This window comes from Aythya marila (genome assembly GCF_965140915.1).
Source record: "Aythya marila genome assembly, chromosome: 23".
NCBI classification, from domain to species: Eukaryota; Metazoa; Chordata; class Aves; order Anseriformes; family Anatidae; genus Aythya; species Aythya marila.
The window spans coordinates 972,989-992,858 of record NC_139064.1 but is presented as its reverse complement, the minus strand read 5'-3'; the positions used below and the strand labels follow the sequence as shown (position 1 = coordinate 992,858).

At 65.3% G+C, this 19,870-nt stretch overlaps 2 protein-coding genes across 2 annotated transcripts; one reads left to right on the top strand and one right to left on the bottom strand.

Moving 5' to 3' along the window:
- Window positions 1–848: 848 nt before the first annotated feature.
- TAGLN (transgelin) lies at window positions 849–4,007 on the top strand. The gene is made up of 5 exons (XM_082778132.1): window positions 849–945; window positions 2,426–2,625; window positions 2,702–2,879; window positions 2,966–3,068; window positions 3,319–4,007. The coding sequence occupies exons 2-5, from the start codon at window positions 2,446–2,448 to the stop codon at window positions 3,458–3,460; spliced, it is 603 nt and encodes a 200-aa protein (XP_082634258.1). The 5' UTR covers window positions 849–945; window positions 2,426–2,445; the 3' UTR covers window positions 3,461–4,007.
- On the bottom strand, window positions 3,353–19,858 carry PCSK7 (proprotein convertase subtilisin/kexin type 7). Its single transcript, XM_082778129.1, has 16 exons — window positions 19,733–19,858; window positions 18,860–19,348; window positions 18,355–18,489; window positions 17,745–17,910; window positions 15,871–15,961; window positions 15,376–15,430; window positions 13,733–13,871; window positions 12,864–12,964; window positions 9,931–10,098; window positions 8,829–8,936; window positions 7,830–7,932; window positions 6,362–6,518; window positions 6,178–6,272; window positions 5,884–5,977; window positions 5,511–5,628; window positions 3,353–5,312 (listed from the first exon to the last, which is right to left on the bottom strand). Exons 2-16 carry the CDS (start codon window positions 19,334–19,336, stop codon window positions 4,902–4,904), a joined length of 2,418 nt encoding a protein of 805 aa, XP_082634255.1. The 5' UTR covers window positions 19,337–19,348; window positions 19,733–19,858; the 3' UTR covers window positions 3,353–4,901.
- Between the last annotated feature and the right edge of the window lie 12 nt (window positions 19,859–19,870).

The following is a 19,870-nucleotide window of genomic DNA, read 5'->3' as shown; positions in this document are numbered from 1 at the left end:
AAGCTGAGAGGCCCCCCCAGGGCTGTGGGGCTGCTGCTGTGCCCCAGGGGATGGGAGCTGCAGGGTTTGGGATGTGGAGGGGTTTGGGGTGCAGGCAGCGTGCCAGTGGATGTAGGGGGGCTTTGGGGAGGCTGCGGGTCCTGGGCTGCGCCCCCACGTTGAGCCCCTGGGGTCCCATGGCCATGGGGACAATTCTGGAGCTGTGGCCGTGTCCTGCTGCAGCTCCTGGCACTGCAGGGGGGGCCGGGGAGGGCTGGGGACAGAGCTGGGGGTGTGCCAGGGCCCTGGGGCTGGGGGTCCCTGTGGGCTGGGGGTCCCTGTGCCATCCCCACCTGGCTCCAGGGCTGCCCGGCCGCATCCTGCCCTCCTCGACGGGGGCAGAGCAATTCTTGGGGACACTCCTGAGCCCTGGCCGTGTGCCCGCAGGATGCCCACGGCCTCTCCGTGCTGTGCAGGCCAGCCCTGGCTCGCTCTGCTCCCCAGCAGCCCCCCGGCACGCACCGCGACCACCTCGTGGCCTCGTCCCGGCCGCTCGGGTCCCCCCCGTGCCCCCAGCCCCGCAGAGCCCCGCGGGGTGAGCGCAGGGGAAAGCCAGCCATGAAGTCAGGGCAGAAAAACCTCGGCGAGCGCCTGCCTATAAAAGGACTTACTCCATCAGAGCCCGGGGCCCCGCTTCCTCCCTGCCCCAAAACTGCCGGGGCTGAGGCACGCGGGGAATGCTCCGGCACGGGCCCTTAGTCACCGCTTTTCGGAGTCTTTTCCCCAAATATGGTGCCTGGGCCGGAGTCTGGGTGCGCCCTGCGAGGGAGGGATGGGGGGCTGGCCGCGGGCTGGCTGACATCACTGCCCCGGCACCGGCCTTTTAGCTCGGCGTCGGCCTCCCCGGTGTGCAGAGCGCCCGCTCCCGCGCACAGCATCGCCCCGCGCCTCCCTCAGCAGCCGCTCGTGAGTCCTGCTGCGGGGGGGTGGCGGGCACGGGGGGTGCCCCCTGGGGACGCCGACCCCTGGGACGTTGGGGTGCTGCTCCCCGGGATCCAAGGGATGGGGTCGCGCTCCCCGCGTTGGGATTCTGCTGGCGGGGATGGGGCTGCTGCTCTCCCTGTTGGGATGCTGCTCCCCGGGATGGGGTCCTGCTCCCCGCACGGGGATTCTGCTCTCCGGGATTGGGCTGCTGCTCTCTGGATTGAGGTGCTGCTCTGCGGGATGGGGTGCTGCTCCCCAGGATGGCATCATGCTCCCTGAATGGGGGTGCTGCTCCCCGGATTCGGGTCCCTCTCCCCCTGGGGGGACGGAGGCAGTTCCATGGGCTGAGGACCCTGCCCCGGGTGTACTGCTGCCCCCGGTCCTCAGCACCGGGTTGCCACCGGGGCTCTGCGGCTCCCGGGAGCAGAGCTTTGGTGGGTGCTGGCTGTGCCCAGCCCTGGGGCACTCGGGGAGCACTTGGGGAGCAGCCCCAGCCCCCAGTTCCTGCGGGAAGGGGGTGAAGGTGGGAGGTGGGCAAGGGCTCACGGTCAGTGCCCCGTGAGCTGTGCCAGCTGAGCGGTGCTGCCTGCGGCATTGGGGACGTGCCCGGGACTGGGCACAGTGCGTGGGGGGCTCCTGCACTGACACTGCAGGAACCCCAGGGCTGGGGGCTCCCTGCATTGCTGCCAGCAGCCAGGCTCGGCGTTTCCCTGCTGCCTCCCAGGCTCTGTGCTGGTGGAACTGGGCTGCATCTGCCCGGTGCGAGGGGCGAGCTGCTGGTCGGGGAGCTCAGGGGCCTCCACGGCTCAGCCCCGGCACTCGGCTGGCTCCAACCCAGCCAGGAGCTGTGCGGGGAGGAGAGAGGCTGCCTCGGCGGGGGGCTTGGCTGCCAGCTCCCCACCCGCTGGCACCCTTCCTGGCATCCTCCGGCGCTGCCCACCCCAGCCACCGCCGTGCCTGCCCGCACCATGTCCTTACAAGGGCACGGGCACGGCTCCGCGGGGTGGCCTCCTGGCACTGGCACGGGGACACGGAGAGCTGTGGCCACCCCATGGCACCCCGCGGTGCCCCAGGCACCCAGCCCTGCTGCCCGGACCCCACTGCTCTCCAGCCGTGCTGATTCCTTCCTGGACACTTTCAGCCATGGCACGGCCACCGGCTGCCCGAAGCCAGGGATGTGGGCACCCTCGGGGCCCGCCGGTGGCTGAGCAGGCAGGGATGGGGATGAGGCAGCTCTGCTGCATGCCCTGAGCTGGAGAGCGGGGATGAGGCAGCTCTGGGATGGGAACTGTCTGTCCGGGCATGCTGCAAGGATCACGGTTGAGTGCTCGGCTCTGGATGTGCCGTTGGGCATCGAACAGCCCCTGCTTGGCACGGGGAGAGCCAGGAGGTGGATGCTGTGGGGTGCCGGGTGAGGGGGAGGCAGTGCCCCCGCAGCCTCACGCGCCCCGTCCTGCCCCAGGTCTCCCACCCGCCGCAGTCATGGCCAACAAGGGCCCGGCGTACGGCATGAGCAGGGACGTGCAGTCCAAGATCGAGAAGAAGTACGACGACGAGCTGGAGGACCGCCTGGTGGAGTGGATCGTGGCGCAGTGCGGGGCCAGCGTGGGCCGCCCCGACCGGGGCCGCCTGGGCTTCCAGGTCTGGCTGAAGAACGGCATCGTGAGTGCGGGGCCGGGCGGGCGGCGGCGGGGCCGTGCGGGGAGCTCGGCCTCCCTCAGCCCCCCGCTGCCCGCAGGTGCTCAGCCGGCTGGTGAACAGCCTCTACCCCGACGGCTCCAAGCCCGTCAAGATCCCCGACAGCCCCCCCACCATGGTGTTCAAGCAGATGGAGCAGATCGCCCAGTTCCTCAAGGCGGCCGAGGACTACGGCGTGGTGAAGACAGACATCTTCCAGACCGTCGACCTCTTTGAAGGTGTGCTGGGCGGGGGGCTGCGGGCGGGGGGCTTCACGGGGGGCTGGCAGCGCCGTGCCAGCGCTCACTCTGCTGTCCTTGGGCAGCCAAGGACATGGCGGCGGTGCAGAGGACGCTGATGGCCCTGGGGAGCCTGGCGGTGACCAAGAACGACGGGAACTACCACGGGGACCCCAACTGGTTCATGAAGTAAGTGTGGGACCCTCGCGCCCCTGCCCCCTGCCTGCCAGCTCCCCGCAGAGCCGGCGGGGCTGGCGCCGTCCCCTTCCTGCTGCCATGGGGGGTTTTGGTCCCTTCTTGGGTGCCCCAGGGAGCAGGAGGCTGAGGCTGCGGCCCTGGGGAGGGGAATGGGGGGAATTCCAGCACCGGGGCGAGGATCCAAGGATCCGGCAGCCGGGGGGGCAGCGGGTGCCGCATGGCCTCTCCCTCCGCCCCGCAGGAAGGCGCAGGAGCACAAGCGGGAGTTCACCGAGAGCCAGCTGAAGGAGGGCAAGAACGTCATCGGCTTACAGATGGGGAGCAACAAGGGCGCATCACAGGCGGGGATGAGCTACGGCCGGCCCCGGCAGATCATCAGCTAGGCAGCCCCCCGCCTCCCCCAGCCCCAGCCAGGACCTCCGTCTGCGCTCCCTCCAGCCCCGCGTGCCGCAGCTGCCGGGGCGCCGGCGACTCCAGCCGCCCCCCACCGATTGGTATTTATTGGAAACCAAAAGCCAGCCAGCCCAAAACACCCCTCCGGCGCCACGACCGGCACCGAGCCGCAGCCCAGCCGTGCCCCGCCGCGCTCGCTCCGGCTCCCGCTCCCGGGCGGCCTCTCCTCTCCTCTCCTCCTCCTCCTCCTCCTCCTCCTCTCCGGCCTCGCACGCTCCCCGCTTCACTCCTGCGAGCCCCGCCGCCAGCTGGCCCCGTCCCCCCCTGCGCCCAGCCGCGCTCGCGGGCACCCACGGGTGCCCCGTGGCCCTCCCCGGGGAGGGCGCGCGCCCCAGCACCCGGAGCCACCCCGCCCGCCCGCCACCCTGCGCCAGCCCAGCGCCACTCTGGCAGAGATCCTCGCGAATGGGGAGAAAAGAAAATTGGCCTCGGTTTTGTACTTCGTTTTTGTCAAAATTAAAAGGTTCTTCAGCCAGCGCCGCGTGCACAGCTTTCCTCCCACCCCGTCCCGCGGGTGTGCCAGGAGAGCCGAAGCCCCGGAGACGTGGATGGTGCAGAGAGGGGGGCCTCAGCCCTCCCCACCCCAAGCCGCTGCCCTTCCTCCTTCCAACCCCTTGGCCCTGGCCAGGAGCAGCCCTGGCCCCCAGCAGAGCCTCCCCCCGCTCTGGGCGCTCAGGGACTTGGGTTCCCAAAGGGAGCAAGCGCTGGGAGGGCAGAGGAGTGAGGGATCGGGGAGAGGAGGGTTTTTAGAAGACTTTATTTGGAAAGCTACACAAAAGGACTCTGCCGTTTAAAAAACAACCCCCCAACTTTAAAAAAATAAACCAGCGAACCCAAAGACACGTGAACAAACCAGCCCGGCTCGCAGGCGAGCCGCTGCCAGAGCAACTCGGTCCTCCCTCCCCAGCCCCAGCCAGGTTCTGCGCATGGTGTCCCCACGCAGGGACACCCCCAGCCCTCCCTGCAGCATACGGGGTGTGGGGGGCAGCCCCCAGCACCCTGCGGGGGGCACTGAGGCCCTGCAGCCTCTGGGCAGGATGCTGGAGGGAGCCCCGCTGCCTTCTGCCCCCCTCCCAAGCGTGTGCCTGCTCGTGGGCTTGCCGGAGGGGACGGGGTGACGGGGTCAGAGCACGGGGGGCAGGGAGCAAGCTCCTCTGGGAACGGGCTTAAGGCTTGCTTTGTTTTCCAGAGCAAGGGAAAGGAAAGCTCCCCTGCCACTGCCAGCGGACTTTCTCCTTGCTTGAGCCACTTCCAGCACCCCTTTTCGCAGGACACGGCGGCAGTGGTCCCCGGGGGCTCGGGAAGGCTCTGCTGCCCACGCTCAGGAAGGACGTACCGAGGGGGGGATGCAGCCCAAGCCCCCAGCCCCAGCTAGCATGCCTGGTGCTCCCTGCCCTCCGACAGCAGCTCGGCTGCTGCCTCCCGGCCGAGGTACCCTGCTGCGGCGGGGGCTGCCTCGTGGCAGCCGGCAGCTCTGCTGCTGGGGGGAGCTTTGGGGTGGGTGGGGGTCCAGGACCCCTCCTCGCCCCCGTCCTCCTGGGCGGGCTGCAGCTGCTCGCCCTCCGCCTCGCCCTCCTCGGCTTCCTTCTCCCTGTAGAGCGGCACGGCCTCCATCTCTAGGCCGTTCTCCAGGGCTCTGTGCTTGCCCCCGTGCGGGTACCACCTGCAGGCGGTGGAGCCGCTGCAGCTCAGGTCAAAGCCCACGTTGTTCCTGGTCAGGCACACCTCCAGCATGTAGTAGAAAGTCCAGAACACAGCAAAGCAGCCCAACAGCAGGAGGGTCTGTGGAGGAGGAAGCCCCCTGAGAACCAGAGCTTCAACTGCCCCCAGCCCTGCCCCGTCACCCAGCGCCTCCCAGGGGACAGGACACGGTGCCAGTAGGATCAGGGCCGCAGGTTTCCCCTTCCCCACGACTCCTGCAGAGGATGGGTGTCCCTGCTTCGTGCACCCCGTGCCTCTCCCCAGCCCCAGCAGGCTCACCTTGAGCGTGTTGGCCGTGACGGTGTAGTGCTGCTCCTCGGGGATCTCCAGCCCCGGAGGGCAGGGCAGGGAGAAGTTGCTGTCCAGGTACTGCCCGCTCATGGCTTCTTCCAGCAGCCTGCAGGACAGGGGCACCAGTGAGGGTGCTGTAGGGAGGATCCCAAATGCCCGTGAAGGCTCTGGGGTGCCTTCCACGCCTCTGGGGGTTGCCAGCTCTGCAGTGGAGCTGTTTTGTGCAGCCCGAGGTCCCCCTCTGCCACCTGTTCCTCCCCCTGCCATCACCTCGCCGTGACAGCTCCCTTCAGAGGCCTCTGTAACGTCCCTGAGCCCGCCAGCTCCTGCTCCCCACCAAGACGGGGCTGTGTCCTCCTACCTCTGCCGCTCCTTCATCTCCGCTGGGGACCAGGAGGAGCCGTACAAGGTCAGCTGCCACTGCTTCAAGGTCCCGGGCCTCAGGCTCTCATCTCCTGGAGAAGAAACAGGTCTCAGCAGTGGGGAACTCTTCCACCTGGCACAGCCCAGGCGCTGGGCTGGCAGCTCCCCAGGGCACGGGGCTAGCGGGGCACACGCAGCAGCTCCGGGAGGGGATGCTCCCACCTCCGCTGGGGTTCCCAGCCCCCAGCCCCAGCCTGGCCTCGCTGCCAGCACCCCCAGCAGCAGGACCCACCGGTGTCCCTGATGACCAGTCTGTAGGTGCCCTGCGCCTCCTCGCCCCAGCACCGCACCGTGGAGAAGGTCCAGTCAGCGAAGCCGTTGGGGTCCCTGCAGAGGGGGGAGGAAGAAGCCGTGAGCTGCGAGGCCGGGCACGTGCCTGGCCCTGCCCTGCAGTCCCTGCCCGCCCCGGTGCTCACGAGTCCATGCTCCTGGTGGTTCCTATCAGGGACATCATGCCGCTGGGGCAGAAGAGCCTGATCTCCAGGTTGCCGCGGCGGGGGTGTGTGATGGTGACGGTGACTGCCACGTGCTCCAGGGTTCGCATGCCGGAGAGCTGCAGGTCGGCGCTGCTGACTGGGACAGAGGAGCCAGGGTTGGCCCGGGATGGTGGCTGCTGCCAGCCGGCCCTGGGGTGCTGCTGTGCTGCTTAACAGGGCACAAATTGCTGCCCCCGTCTGTGTGTGTGCTGCTGGAGCCAAGCAGCAGGAGCCGGGGCAGTCGCACCCCGCACAGCTCAGCAGCCCACCCGGAGAGCTTTGGCCACTGCAGGGAAACAATTCCTCGTCCCTCACCAAACCATCACACCCGGCGTTTGCGCAAGCGTTCGGCAACCCCAGAGGCTGCCCCGAACCGCAGCGACACGGGGGCTGGGTTTGGGGAGAGGCCTGGGATGAGAAACCTGGTGGCCAGACCTGATGTTCCAGCCCCAAACCATTCGCAGCTCCGCAGAGGCTCAGCCCCAGGGCTGCTGATTATAGCAGGGGAAACCCTGGCACGCTGCGGGCCCCTCCTGGCAGCCCCGGCCATGCAGCGGGTGGGTGCAGGTGGGTGCTCCCCCACCCCAGGACCAGGCAGCCCCTTCCTGGGGGGAAGGGATAGCTCTGGGCCAGGTACCTGGGGGACAGCAGTGCCCCCGGCGGCACATTGCTGTGCACATACTTCTCCAAACTGCCTTTTTCGCCTCTTCCCAGGGCTGCTTTGCTGCCCAGCTGTCAGCTCCCAGCTCCATTTAGGGCAAAAGGAGCCGCCTGCCCCCAGCCCTTGCTTTAGGGCTGTCACCCTCTGTCCCCTGGGGTCCCGCAGCGCTGGTACCTGCCCGGCAGCCAGGTGGCTGTGTGCTGCAGGGCAGGACAGAGGGAAAGCTGTGGGCAGCGCCCGCCCAGCACCTCCCAGCAAGGAGGGAAGGGCACAGGACCATCTGCGGGGCGGCGATGGCATGCTGAGCTCCAAACTCCTCCCAGGGGGACCCCTGTGCCTGGGTGCTGCCGAGCCCCTGACCCGTGCCAGGGGTGTGGAAGCCCCAGGATGGGACAGGAGCTCCCCGGGCCCTGCTGCGGGGTGGGGAGGGTGCAGGGCCGGGCTGCCCCCGATCCCGGCTCTCCTTCCCACTGGTAGCAGCCCGAGCATCGCCTTGTTTATGTGGATTGCGGCCGGCCAAGTCGGGAGCTGCAGATTACCTAACATGGACAAAGCCCGAGGAACAGCCCTGGCTGCTGCCCAGCCGGGCCCTGCGCGAGGCTCGCTCTGGCTCCTCCGAGGCTTAGCGAGGGGGCGCAGACCCAGGGCAGATCCCCCGGGGAAGGAGAGCAGGAAAAGCCCGGGCAGCCCGGCCCTGAACCCCTCGTGGTGTGCCCTGCCAGGCCGTATGCTGGCTCTCTCTCTCACCGTTCCACGTGGCCTCCAGCTCCTGCGGCAGCAGTGGGATGCTCCTGCCCTCCTTCAGGGCAGGGCTCACGTACGAGGCGAGGTAGGGAACGGACTCCCAGATCTGCCAGGGGAGAGGCACGAGCAGTTAGCATGAGGTCATATGCTCCCTGCACGCCCACCTCCCCATCTCCCACCGCCCCTGCAAGCCTCCTGCCAGTAACGCCTCCCGCCTGTGCACGTGGGCTGCAGCGAGCACCACGGGGCTGCTGAGGGGCGCCCACGTGGCTAAGAGTGGAAGGAAACTGCCTGGAGGTGCTGGTGGAGACTCAGGACTCTCCGAAACCAGCAGCTGTGGTTTTGTCTCTGCCGCCACCTGAGCGGCTTTGAGCAGTGTTTTGAGGCTGTTGTGCTGCAGCACAGAGGGGCAGGACCAAGGGGGAAGAGCAAGCAGCCCGAAAATCCCCACGAAAAATGGGGAATTGCTGGCAACCATCAGCACCCCTGCACACAGCATGGCGCTTGGTGTGTGGGTGAGCACCGGGAGCCAGGGGGAGTGCTCTGGTCTGCAGGCAGCTGGTGGCACTGGGGGCAGGAGGTGGGGATGTCCCTGCTGGCTCTGGCCATGCCACAGCACATCCCTGCAGGCCAGGATGCTGCCAGCTGCATCCTCAGGGCACCATCCCCTCCCCGCAGCCTGGTGCACGGTGAGGAAGGTGCTGGGGCTGCTGACAAACCTCCCCAGGCTATGAATCAGAGCTGTTGTCTCCCACGAGCAAAAAGGCTCTCGCCCATGGCTATATATAGTTGTGAGAGAGCAGCAGCTCGGGGGCAGGTTTCAGCCTCATTACTTCATACCCAAAGCAGCCTCGTAGCGAGGGCCGCAGGGGGACAGCCCAAGTGCTGGCCTGGAGTGCAGGAGTCACCCCACGGTGCTGCCAGGAGGGGACCTGTCCCTGTCACTGCTGTGGGGCTGCCCTGGGAGCCCGTGGAGCACGCACGGGGCAGGGATGGGATTACCTTGGCAGCGTTCACCAGCCTCCAGGCGTTGAGCAAGCCGAAGCCGTGCTGATGGCTGTGGCTGAAGCCAGCCTGGTTGGTGTCCCACTTGGCGTGACGATCCTCGTACTGCAAGGAAATGCAGGGCACTCCTTACCTTGGGGGACACCCGCGGCCCCGCAAACCCAGAGAAGGAACCGGGCCCGAGGGGAAGGTGGCTCAGAAACCTCCTGCAGCAGCAGGGAGGCAAACCCGCATGGCCTTATTAGAAAGAAACAGGTTGACCTTTGTTTGAAACAAGGCCCAGGACAAACAGGCTTCCCGGCTCCTCGGAAAGGAAATCAAGCAGCACAAAAGGGCACAGATGCCTCCGCTCTGAAACATCCCAGCTGCTCCCTTCCCCGTGCCACCCGGGCCACAGCCTGTGGGACGGCAGAAGCCTCGGGGAGAAGGAACCTGGTCTTTTAAATCAACAAGATTCGGGCCAGGATGGATCTGGGTCCCATCACTTATCAGGTTGTCATGCTCTGGCAGTGCTTGCCTGCAGTTGTGGAAAACGCTGCCCTGTGCCAGAGTGGGTTTTCTTTTACGAACAGCATCAGCTGGACACAGGTTCCTGCTCCCCAGGGGGGGCAGAAGCAGCCCTGTCCCCGGCCGAATCAGCCCCGATCGGTTCCCACTCGGCCTTTCTGTCCTGAGCTCCACTGGGCCAGCAGGAGCCAGGCAGCAGGCAGGGCTGAGCAAAAGCAGGGGCTGTGTTTGGTGCTGAGCTCTCTGTTGTGTCTGCTTCCAAGAGCTCAACTCTGGCAAAAACAAGGGAAGGCCGGGGCAGGGCAGAGCTCCTCTCCTCGCCTTCAGGCACGGCCGGGCTCACGTGCACTCCCCAGGTCTGCAGGCAGGCACGGCGAGCCCGTGGCAGACCTGCACAGAGGCAGACAGAGGCATTCCTGGAGCAAATTCCCCATTTGTTATCCTGACAGCGGAAAATGCCTCTGCCGCATTCCTGGGAGGAACGAGGGGCGAGGGGAGCACGCAGTCCGCTCGCTGGCAGCCAGACAACGGAGAGATTTACGGAGGGGCAGGCAGACACACACAGAGCCGTGCAGCAGGAGGGAGGGCTCACCTTGGTGGCTGTGAAGACAATGATGTGCTGGACGTCCCGCCAGGTGAGGCACGGCCGCACCTGCAGCATCAGCGCGATCATCCCGGCGGCGAGAGGAGCCGCAGCCGACGTCCCCGTGTGGCCCTCGGTGCACCCCGTGCCCTTCTGCAGGTCCCAGTCCGTCGTCACCTTTGGGGACAGAGACAGAGAGAGGCCTCCTGTCAGGCCACGCTTTGCCCTGGGTTAGGAACAGGGCAGCCCAAGCTCAGCCTGCAAATGTGGGGGCACAGCAGAGGGGCACTGCGAGGGGAGCACTGCCCCCAAATTGTGCCAGAGGGGGGGTTGTGGGGCTCCCCACAGCTAAGACGTGAGCAGTGTGAGCACCACGCAGGAGGAGGGCCAGCAGCTGCCCTCCTGGCAGGGAACAGGGCAGATGGTGGAGAGCCCAGGGGTGAGTGCCCGGGGGCGCGAGGCGGAGGTGAGGCTCCTCCTGTCCTGTGTGAGCACCCCCAGCAGCGGGCAGGATGGTGCACAAGCTGGCAGGTTTTCCTGACAGCCCCGCAGTGCTGATGTATTGCTCATGCATTACCAGCGCTCCTGTAATTGCTCCTGCTCTACCACAAGCCTGGAGAGGAGGAAAAGATCCCCCCAGGGCTGGCTGGAAACATGACGAGGAGGCTCGGGAAACGGGGAGTGGGAGGGGAGAAAGCAGAGTCAGCACTTGGCCTCACGAGGACCAGGCTTCCCCCACCGCCCCCTCCTCCACTGCCAGGGGTCCCAGATTATTATTTTGGTGCTTGCAGATTTGCAGATTATTATTTTGGTGGAAACCTTCTCCACCCCGGGCTGCCTTCGCAGGGCTGGGAGGACTGTCCTGGGGCAGAGAGGAGCTGCCCCAGCCCCTGCTCACTGATGCCCCGGCGGGCACCAGCACCAGCAGTGCACCCCCCTGCCCTCCCAGGCAGCCGGGGCTGTGTTTGAGCGCTGCCTGCCTCAGGTGAGGAGCCTCAGAGGAGGCGAGTGTCCGCCTCCCCCTGCTCTCAGCAGGAGACTCCCTGCCCTGCCAGGAGCTGTGGTTTCTGTTGCCCATTTGATGCCGTACCGTTCTGTCAGCTGCTAACCCCCTCAGCTTGTGCTCGGACACTGCGTGTCCGACAGAGAACACCCCGGGCAGCACAAACTTTCAGTAGGAAATGCAGCTTGTGCCAGAAGCTGTATTAAATTCTTCCCGTTAAGGAAACCATACAACGTTTACAGTCTGGTAAAAGAAAAAAGCCCAGCAGATGGCTGCAGAGAAGTTAACTCTGCCGTCCCTAAAGCACAGCTACCGGCAGGCGCTTCGGAGCAGGAGAGCATCGTCCAGACAGGGGGGTGTAAGCTGGAACATGAAAGGGGTTCATAAGGGATCGATCACATTAGTGTGAAGAAAAAGGATGATGCCCTGGCATAAACCGTTCCGAGGCCACGCACAGGCTCTCACTCTGGCGCCCTGCTGGAACAGCAGCTCCCACATTACAGCAGCGTGCAAAATGAAAGCACATCTGAGACCTCCAGGGCTACCTCCCCGGCAGCAGGCAGTGGGAAGCTGGACATGAAACCAAAGCGCTGTAACTCCTAACGCGAGCACAGCATCTCCTGACGGGGGCACAGCCCTTTCTTGGCTGCTGCCGCCTCGTTTCCTAGTGTCAAGTTTCCAAACCAGCTTGGGATGACTGAAGGGATTTCTGAAACACAGAATTAGCTCCGTTCTGGGTTTCGCTTGCCCGGCTGCACGAGCTGAGCCATTGCTGTGGGCAGGCTGTGCCGTGCTCTAGCTTGGGACTGCCTTTTGCTGTGGGGAGCTTGTTTCTGTCCCAGGCTCTCCCTGTTCCCCTGGTTCACACCACATGCAGGGCAGCCTGTCTGACAGCTCTGCCTTCGGCGCCTCTCCGAGCAGGCACGGAGCCACAGCCACAATTCCCTGCTCACGAGACCATCCCTCGTCTGTCCTGCCTGGGAATGGGACACCCCACAGTGGCTCTGCAGTCCCTGAAGGAACCAGGGCGAGGGCAGAACCCAGCCACAGGGGCTGAGAGCCGGCCGAGCGCACCGCCACCGAGGGAGGAGCACCCAGGGTCAGGCCTGGGGCTGTTGGAAACAGGCTCGGCTGCTTGGCTCGGGGAAAAAAAAGGACATTTTGTTGACAAGGAGTCATTTTTTGGCAAAAAAAGGAAAAGCTGATAAAAATATTCAGGAAAAAATCAGCTGGGAGAGGCCCACGTGCCAGAAGAGGGAAGAGCTGTGGCCAAGTAGTTTAAAGAGCCCGATGCTGCTCCTGGCCCTCCGTGGGGTGATGGGGCTGACCTGGGGGGAGCCCCCACAGAGCCCCCCTGCCCTTCAGAGCCCACGGTGGCACAGGAGCCTCGCTCCAGCCCCATCCCTGCTGTGTTTTAGGGGCACACCCGGATGGGATTGTCTCCTGCTGGCTGTCAGCAGGGGAGCTCCCCAGACACCACTCCCAGGGACGCAGCGCAGAGGAATTTCTTGGGGTCACCCAAGTGGCCCCTGTCCCACAAGATGTCTCTGTGCAGTTCCCAGCAGCAGGGCAGGGAGATCGGGGCGTGCAATCCCTGTCCCTTTCGGCCTGACATCCTGCCTGCACTCAGAGGCAGATCTCACAGACAGGACCTGCATTTGGAGCCAGGCACACGGCGTGCCCAGGAACAGCCCTGCTGGGCGAGCTGCGGGTCACCTCAGCTGGGAACAGCCAGAAATGGGAACCTCCCTCTCAGAGCACTGTGTAGGACCAGACAAAAAGCGTGTTCATTCCCTGCCTCACAGACAAGCCCACTACAAGCCTAAGGCTGCTGTGTGGCACTCAGCAGACACACAGCCTTGTCCTTCATCTGCCCCGGGCTGTTAGAGCCCTGCAGCCAGGCGGGGCGGGCAGGGCAGAGGGGGGACGTGGTACTCACGATGCTCCTCATCATCTTGTCCCCACCGCTGAAGGTGACGGCTAGCATGGAGGCACACTCCTCGGCGTAGAAGGGCATGGAGCCCATCTCGTCCACTGCACCTGGGGAAGAGGAAGAGCAAAGGCAGTGAGCACGCGGAGCCAGCCCCATTTACCTGCAGAAACTGCGCGGTGACGAGCCCCTGGGGACCTGTCCTGCTACCTGCACCTTTTCACAGGCTCCCCTTCTGCTGCCACGGTCTCTACCTGAGGGTTGGGCTCTCCCCTTCCCAAGGCAGCGGTGTGTGAGCCCTGCAGTCCTCGTCCCAGCCCAGCTCTGCGAGCACAGCCGACCCTTGGTAAGGTTTTTGGTGTGCTGGGGTTGCTTTCAGAGCCCTGACACGGCCCGCTGCTGCGAGCAGGGAAACCAGACCCAAGGCTGTGTTTTTCATGGCCGGAAGATCTACAGGAAAGGCAGCCACAAAAAACAACCCCTCACTGGCCTTTATACTAAACAGATTTTCTACCCCCCACGTAGCTTCTGTCCCCAAGAAAATGGATTAGATGTTTCTGCTCTATCACACCTAACGGGAATGCTGTATCCCAGGCCATTCCCTGAACGCAGCAGCGTGTCTGTCACAGCCTCAGCGATGCTGCCTGAACACAGGCAGTGATTTCTTTGGGCTCCTCTTGCTCTGTAGCTCAAAAGAAAACTCCAGCCTTGGGGGCGGCAGCCCAGCACCTCTGCACAATGCCACGTTCCTTCCCAGAGGAGAGTTTCCTACATATTCCCACTACCCAGCCAGCCCCCAGCCGGGCAGGTTCCGCACTTTTGAGATGATTTCAGTGCTCCACGCTGGGAAGGAGCAGGACAGAAGGCCAGGCACTCACCTATCGTGACGGTGTAGATGGAGTTGGCATAGCCATCGTAGTTGCAGTTGTCGCTGTGCTGCCCCCCGTTGCCGCTGGCCACCACGAAAATGCTCCCAAAGCCCCTGCGACCCGCGATCACACCATGCTGCAGGGCGGCCTGCGGGGGAGAAAGGGCCACGGGTGGGACAGGAACAGAGCCTCTCCCCTCCCCTGGCTCCCCCCGGCACCCGCTGAGGGTCTGTGCCGGGAGGAGCGGGCTGCCCCAAAGCGCGCTGCTCCCCAGGCACAGGACGTGCTGCAGAGCCCTGTCCTGGCACCTCCAGCCAGCAACCAGAGAGCACACTCAGAAATTTCAACAAGCAGCCCTGCCAAGGGCTCGGGGTGACAGCAGGGGCAGCCGCAGCCCCTCCGGGCTGTGTTCCACCCTGCCAGTGGAGTCAGGGAGCTGCTACGGCCCTGAGCAGACGCTGGGATTCCTGAGCGAGCCTAACAAAGGGAGAGATGGGGCCAACATCGGGGCTGGGGAACTGCTCATCTAGAGCTTGCTACAATTTTGAGCGGATTCTGCGTTAAAAATAAAAAGAGGAAAAGGGAAAACAACCTTCCAGGCAATCACAGCACAAAGACCGAGCAGATTTTGAACTCCAGCAGAAACGCAGCATGCCCAGCCCTCCCAGCTCCCTGGGTTCACTCTGGGACTGGCTTTCCTGCAGCACCGATGCTTTCCTGCTGACACAGGCTGCCTACGCGTGGCTGCTGCCCCTCTGCAAGGCCTCAGCCCTGACAGGCACCGGGGCTTTGCCTTTACTGAGAAGCACAATGACATCAGCCCCGCTCGGGAAGCCCATTTCCAGGCTGACACCTCGCAGAGATGCCATTCCTGCCCAGAGCAAGGACACGTGTCTGATGGGCAAGTGAGAAAGCATCCCTGCTGGAAACCAGCCCTCCTCCTCTGCCCACCTTCGGGGGGTGCCAGCACATCGTGCACTGGCCAGGAAAGCCAGTTCCAGAGTGAAGGGGCTCTCTGCTGCTGCAAAGCTTTGCTTGTGCTCTGTGCCCCAGAGCTTCTTCGAGCTGTTTCTGCATTCAGGAAGGGAACGAACTGCAGGGCTGGAAAGCATTTGTCATCTTGAACTGATACCCCAGTTGTCAGCATGGCTCTGCGCAGCACAGAGCAGCTATCTCATGGTTAGCAAAGCACAGCAGGAGGCTGCCAAGCAAAAGAGAAATTCAGCAGAACTGCATCCCGTGAGCAATGTGGAGCCAGTTGTGGGGCTCCCTCCAGTGAGTCCCCCACTTGGGCAGCAGGAGCCACGCACAGGCAGGCTGGGTGTCCTCTGCGGGTGATTGTTAGCACGGGGAATGCTTGGTCTCCCGAGCAGAGCGTCCCTTGGGTTGCCAAAGGCCTCAGAACAATACCACAGGTTGCGAAAGAGCACGTTCTGCAACCAGCCTCCCCTTGGGAAGCTCATCTAATAGTGCCTGAACACCGCCCTCCCGCAGCAACGTCACCTCTCCCCGCCACGCCGCGAGGTGCAACACCTCCGCTGGCAGCACACAGAGGCAGCAACTCCCCTCCCGGCCTGCTCGGGCAGGCGAGGAACCACGAGTGCTGGAGGGCCAGGCCAGGGCCAACCGGTGCTGCTGGAGCTGCTCTGTACCTTGCCCAGCTGATGGGGGCCATCCACAGTTTTCCCGTCGTCGTCTGGACCCCAGCTGCAAAGAGAGACAGCGCGCTGTGACACGAGTCACGGGCAGCAGCAAACCCCCGGGGAGGCCTGCCCTTGGAATGAGCAACGAGGTGTTGCAATAATGCCCAGAGAAGCTTACAAAGGCATTACTCCCAGCAGCAGCTACAAAGAGCACCCCACCTGGCTGCAGCCCCTCGAGGTCCAGCAGCACAGAGACCCCGAGAAACCCAAGCGCAGGGTGAAGGCAGGCACGGAGCCAGCCCTCACAGCCCTGCCCAGAGGCAGCAGGCGGCTGCTTGGTGCCTTGAAGCACGGAGCTGCCAGCTCGCAGCACGGCTCCGAAAGGTGGCAACTGGTTCTGGTGCCTCCTGACTAACTGGAGGAGCTGGTGGGGGCAGTCAGCCACCAGCCGTGGCAGAGCTGGGCGTGCAGCCCTTTGCTGGGGAGGGGCGCGGGCTGGCTCACCTGCAGCTGTAGATGTCGTTGATCTGATAATGCTTGTTGAAGGCGATGGCCTCCATGCTGTCGGTGAGGGGCCCGTCCAGCACTCGGATGCCTGCAGACAGAGGACAATGGACGTGGCTGAAGCGGATCAAAGCAAGCTGTGCAAACAGCGTGCATGAATTCCTCGGCGGGTTCACAGGAGGGACACTCGCGCTCCCAGCCTGACTGGACCAGCTCTGGAGCTTCAGGCAGAGAGCAGGCTGCAGGGGGAGATTTAACTCAGGCTCTGGGGTTGCAGACACATCCTCACGCTCAGATCCACATCCTCTGCCAGGCACGGCTGTTCTGCTAAGTTCTCCAGTCCCATGGCCAGAACCAAGCTGGTGAGGGGGCACAGGACACCTGAACAGTGGCTGGGCTCACGTCCGTGTGCTCCCAAGTCCCCAAGCTCAGAGCACTGCTGCCCAGGGGCTTTTTGACATCCCGCCCTCAGTTATGGTGCTGCTCTTCACAGCTGGTCCCTGCCTGGAGCGATTGCTTCCCTGGCCAGGCATGGCTCCGGGCTGGGTGGCACGCCTGCTGCTGAGGAAAGGGCTCAAGAGATGAGGACACCCCAACTGCTGCGCTCAGACCAGGAGGGCAACCCCACCTGGGGGCTACAGAAGTACAAACGAAGGCTCGATGCCGAGTTTTCCATGACCCAAACCCTTAATAATTACAGTTTTGCATCACAGTTTCGGCTGGCAAAGAGCGTTACGAACGGAAAGCAGGCACACGGCTCAGTGAGGCCTATTTATAAACAGCACAGCCGCCCACCCATCCCAGCTCTCGCCTGGCACACCGCAAGGCTTTTCCCTGCCGCATCCGAGCCTTGCCCCGTGCAGGAGCTGCGCTGCTGGGGCTCATTTCCCCGTCCCAGAGCTCACGGCTGCCGCGCTGCGTCGCCCTGCAGGGCCAGGCACACGTTTGCAGAGCCGGAGCTCAAAGAAATTCCACGTCCTGCCTCAACAGCCTGGGCTAAACCCTCCCTGCTCCTGCATTCCCGGTGCTGCGGTTAAACCGTGAGCTCATCTCCCCTCCTGCCAGCCCAGCATCGCCTGCAGCCTCCATCCGCAGCCTCCCTGGGGGGCTGGAGCTCAGGGACCCGGCTGGCTGCTCAGCAAGCGCCCCACAAGGACAGCAGCGGGCAGGGCAGGGCTGTGGGGCTGCCCTCGGTGCCCTGGGGGACCCCATGCCCCCAGCACCCTCCTGGCACCCCGGGGCCCACCCTGCGCCCCGGCCCGGCCGTGTCCCGGGGCTGTGCCCATCGCAGGGGCCGTGGCACCACCTGCCGGGTGCGGGGAGAATCACGTCTGCAGCGCTGTGCCTGCCCTGCCAAGGACACGTCCTGCCAGGCAGACAGCTCACCTCCCTCTGCAAGGCAGAGTCAGAGCTCCAGAGGCAGCCCAGGCCATGGCAGCACTTCCCGGGGCTTTGCAGAGGGCACTGCAGGGCCCTTGGCACCCTGCATCGCCCTCTGCACAAGGCTGGAGCGAGACCACGGGCCTGGGGAGCACGGGGAATCGGGAAACGTTTGTGTCCCGGGTGCCTCTGGACAGCCTGCAGCTCTGCACCACAGCGGGCACGCGTTTGCACCGCTGCACAGTGCTTGGCTTCAGGTGTGGAGGGGATGCTGCAAGCCCTAGAGGCAGGCTGGTGGCACTGGGAGGATTTGGGGAGCCCCCCAGCACACACCCATCCTGCTCCGTCACTCGGAGGAGCTGAGGCAGATGCAGGTCCCTCCCTTGCAGAGACAAACCAGTCTGGGCAAGGCGCTGGCACCCTCCCAGGACCAGCGGGGAGGAGAGCAGCGAGGCGTCAGCCCCGCACGTCGGGGTGCTGTCGTGTGCACGTACCTGCGATGCGGCTCCCGTAGGCAACCCCCACCGTGCAGAAGCTGTTGTTGGGCACGGCGGCGATCTCCCCCGCGCAGCGGGTGCCGTGGTGGTTGCCGTTCTCCTCGTCGGGGTGAGGCATAGGGTCGGGGTCGTTGGAGTTCAAGTCATAGCTGCCCTCCGGGCTCTGGAAGCAGAGCCACAGGCACAGCTCAGGGACCTGCTCTTCTCTCTTCTGGAAAAGCAGAACTCAAGGGCGCTCTGTGAGGCCCGAAACGTGACCTGGAGGTCCCAGGAACGTAGAGATTGCTGCTACACGGGGCTGCAGCTCAAGAGTACTATCTAGTGCTGTGGGAAAGGGACTGACAGAGGCAGCTTCAGCAGCTGCTGTGGGTCAGGCAGAAGCCAGCTCCCACGTCTAAGCAGCCACCTACCAGGGGAGCACAGGAATACAAGCGCTGGTAACCCTGCGGCTCAGGTGCAAAGCCCCTGGCCAAGCCTGGGACAACATCACGGGCCAGGCCCTGCTGAGCTGTGGCACGCTGGAGGCCTGGGTGAGCCACGTCCCTGCGCCCAGCCGCCTGCTGCCCATCTGTCCCTCGCCCCATCCCTCAGCAGAGCCGGCACTCACGTAATTTGGCTGTATGTCTTTGATGGTGTGCTCCACACCGTCGTCCACCACCACCACCGTCACGCCGCGCCCCGTCACGTTCCGCTCCCACACGCCGGTGACGTTGATGTCCTTCCCGGGGCTCTTGCGGTTGTTCTAAGCACCAGAAAGGACAGTGAGAGCAGAGCACCGGCAGGGCAGCGGGTCTGCCCCACGGACAGGGGCTCCGGGACCTTTCCAGTGCTCTGGCTACGAAGCACGGGGCCAGGGCAAGGCTGGGAGTGCCGGTCACTAAAGGTTCGCTCAGGACACTGAGCAGGGTGCTGGCAGCACGGGGCCAGCACTGGGCAGGATGCTGCCTCCTCCTGTTATCACGGTGAGCAGGAGGAGGGCAGGGCGAGCTCTCAGCCCGCTTCCTCCCTGCTGCAAGGAGAGATAGTCGCTGCTTCGCCCGCCACATGGCTCGCTTGTAACCACACAAAGGGCCCGAGATCACCGGCGGGCCCGGAGCAGGAAAACCACTCACCAGATGCCACTGCTGGGGGTATTTGGGATCATTAAAGTGCAGGCTGCGCTTGGAGCGCTTCAGAAGCTTCTGTTCCGAGTGCCACCGCACGCTGTCGTGCTGTGCAAACAAAGTGTCCACCGATCTCCTTATTGCTTCGTGGCCGGGCGCCGTGGGGCCGTGGGGCCGGTAGGCGAGGAGGTAATGGCCCTTGAGCTCCCCGATGCGGCCCATGTTCACCAGCCCCGCGGTCCGGGCCAGCTCCTCCGCCCGCTGCTCCAGTTCCTCCTCGGGCACGTCCAGGCTGACAGCCCAGGCCAGCTCGCCGTGTCCCCGCGGCGTGGCCCGGCCGTCAGCGCCGAGCTGGGTGCCGGGGGCGAGTCCGTGCGACAGCACCAGGGGGATGCAGGCTGCGCTCAGCCAAAGGCACGTGTGGACGCGGCGCGGGGCCTCCATCCCGGACCTCCATCGCGGCGCCCTCCGCTCCCGCTGCGGCATCAGACAGGCAGGCTGCGGGGGGAGACACGAACACACTCAGGGGCTCCACAAACCGCCCCCCGGGACAGCGGCACCCCCGCGCCCAGGAGGGTCCCTCCGAGCCCCGGCTGCCCCCGGGGAGCACCCGCAGCCCCCCCCCACCCTCCAGGGCCCCGCCTGCCCCGCACGGGAAGCACCGGCCCCGGCTCCCCGCTGCCTCCCCAGGGGGGCTCCGAGCCCCCTGCCCGCCCCCGCGTCCCCCCCGCCCTCCTCCCGGCTCCCTCCCAGGCCCGGGGGGGGGCAAAGTCCGCGGCGGCCGGGGCCGGGCGGGAGCCCCGCGGGGCTGGGAGCTTGGGGTCGGGGACCCCCCCCCCGCACCCCTCAGCCCCCTGCACGCCCCGGCCGGGCCCCGCTCACCGGGCATGGGCCGGCGGCGGCCGCCGGTGCCGCTCCGCTGCCGGTGCCGGTGCCGGTGCCGCTGCCAGCCCCGCCCGGCCTCCGCTCCGCCAGAGGGCGGCCGCCGCTCCCCGGGGCCGGCGGCGGAAGGGGAGGCCC

Excerpts from the sequence above, each read along its gene's own strand:
- TAGLN (XM_082778132.1), top strand. The coding sequence starts at position 2,446 with ATGGCCAACAAGGGCCCGGCGTACGGCATGAGCAGGGACGTGCAGTCC. Across the intron at positions 2,626-2,701 it reads TCTGGCTGAAGAACGGCATC|GTGCTCAGCCGGCTGGTGAA; the intron begins GTGAGTGCGGGG and ends CGCTGCCCGCAG. Across the intron at positions 2,880-2,965 it reads GACCGTCGACCTCTTTGAAG|CCAAGGACATGGCGGCGGTG; the intron begins GTGTGCTGGGCG and ends GTCCTTGGGCAG.
- PCSK7 (XM_082778129.1), bottom strand. The coding sequence starts at position 19,336 with ATGCCGCAGCGGGAGCGGAGGGCGCCGCGATGGAGGTCCGGGATGGAG. Across the intron at positions 17,911-18,354 it reads AAGACATACAGCCAAATTAC|AGCCCGGAGGGCAGCTATGA; the intron begins GTGAGTGCCGGC and ends CTCTGCTTCCAG. Across the intron at positions 5,313-5,510 it reads TCACGGCCAACACGCTCAAG|ACCCTCCTGCTGTTGGGCTG; the intron begins GTGAGCCTGCTG and ends CCTCCTCCACAG.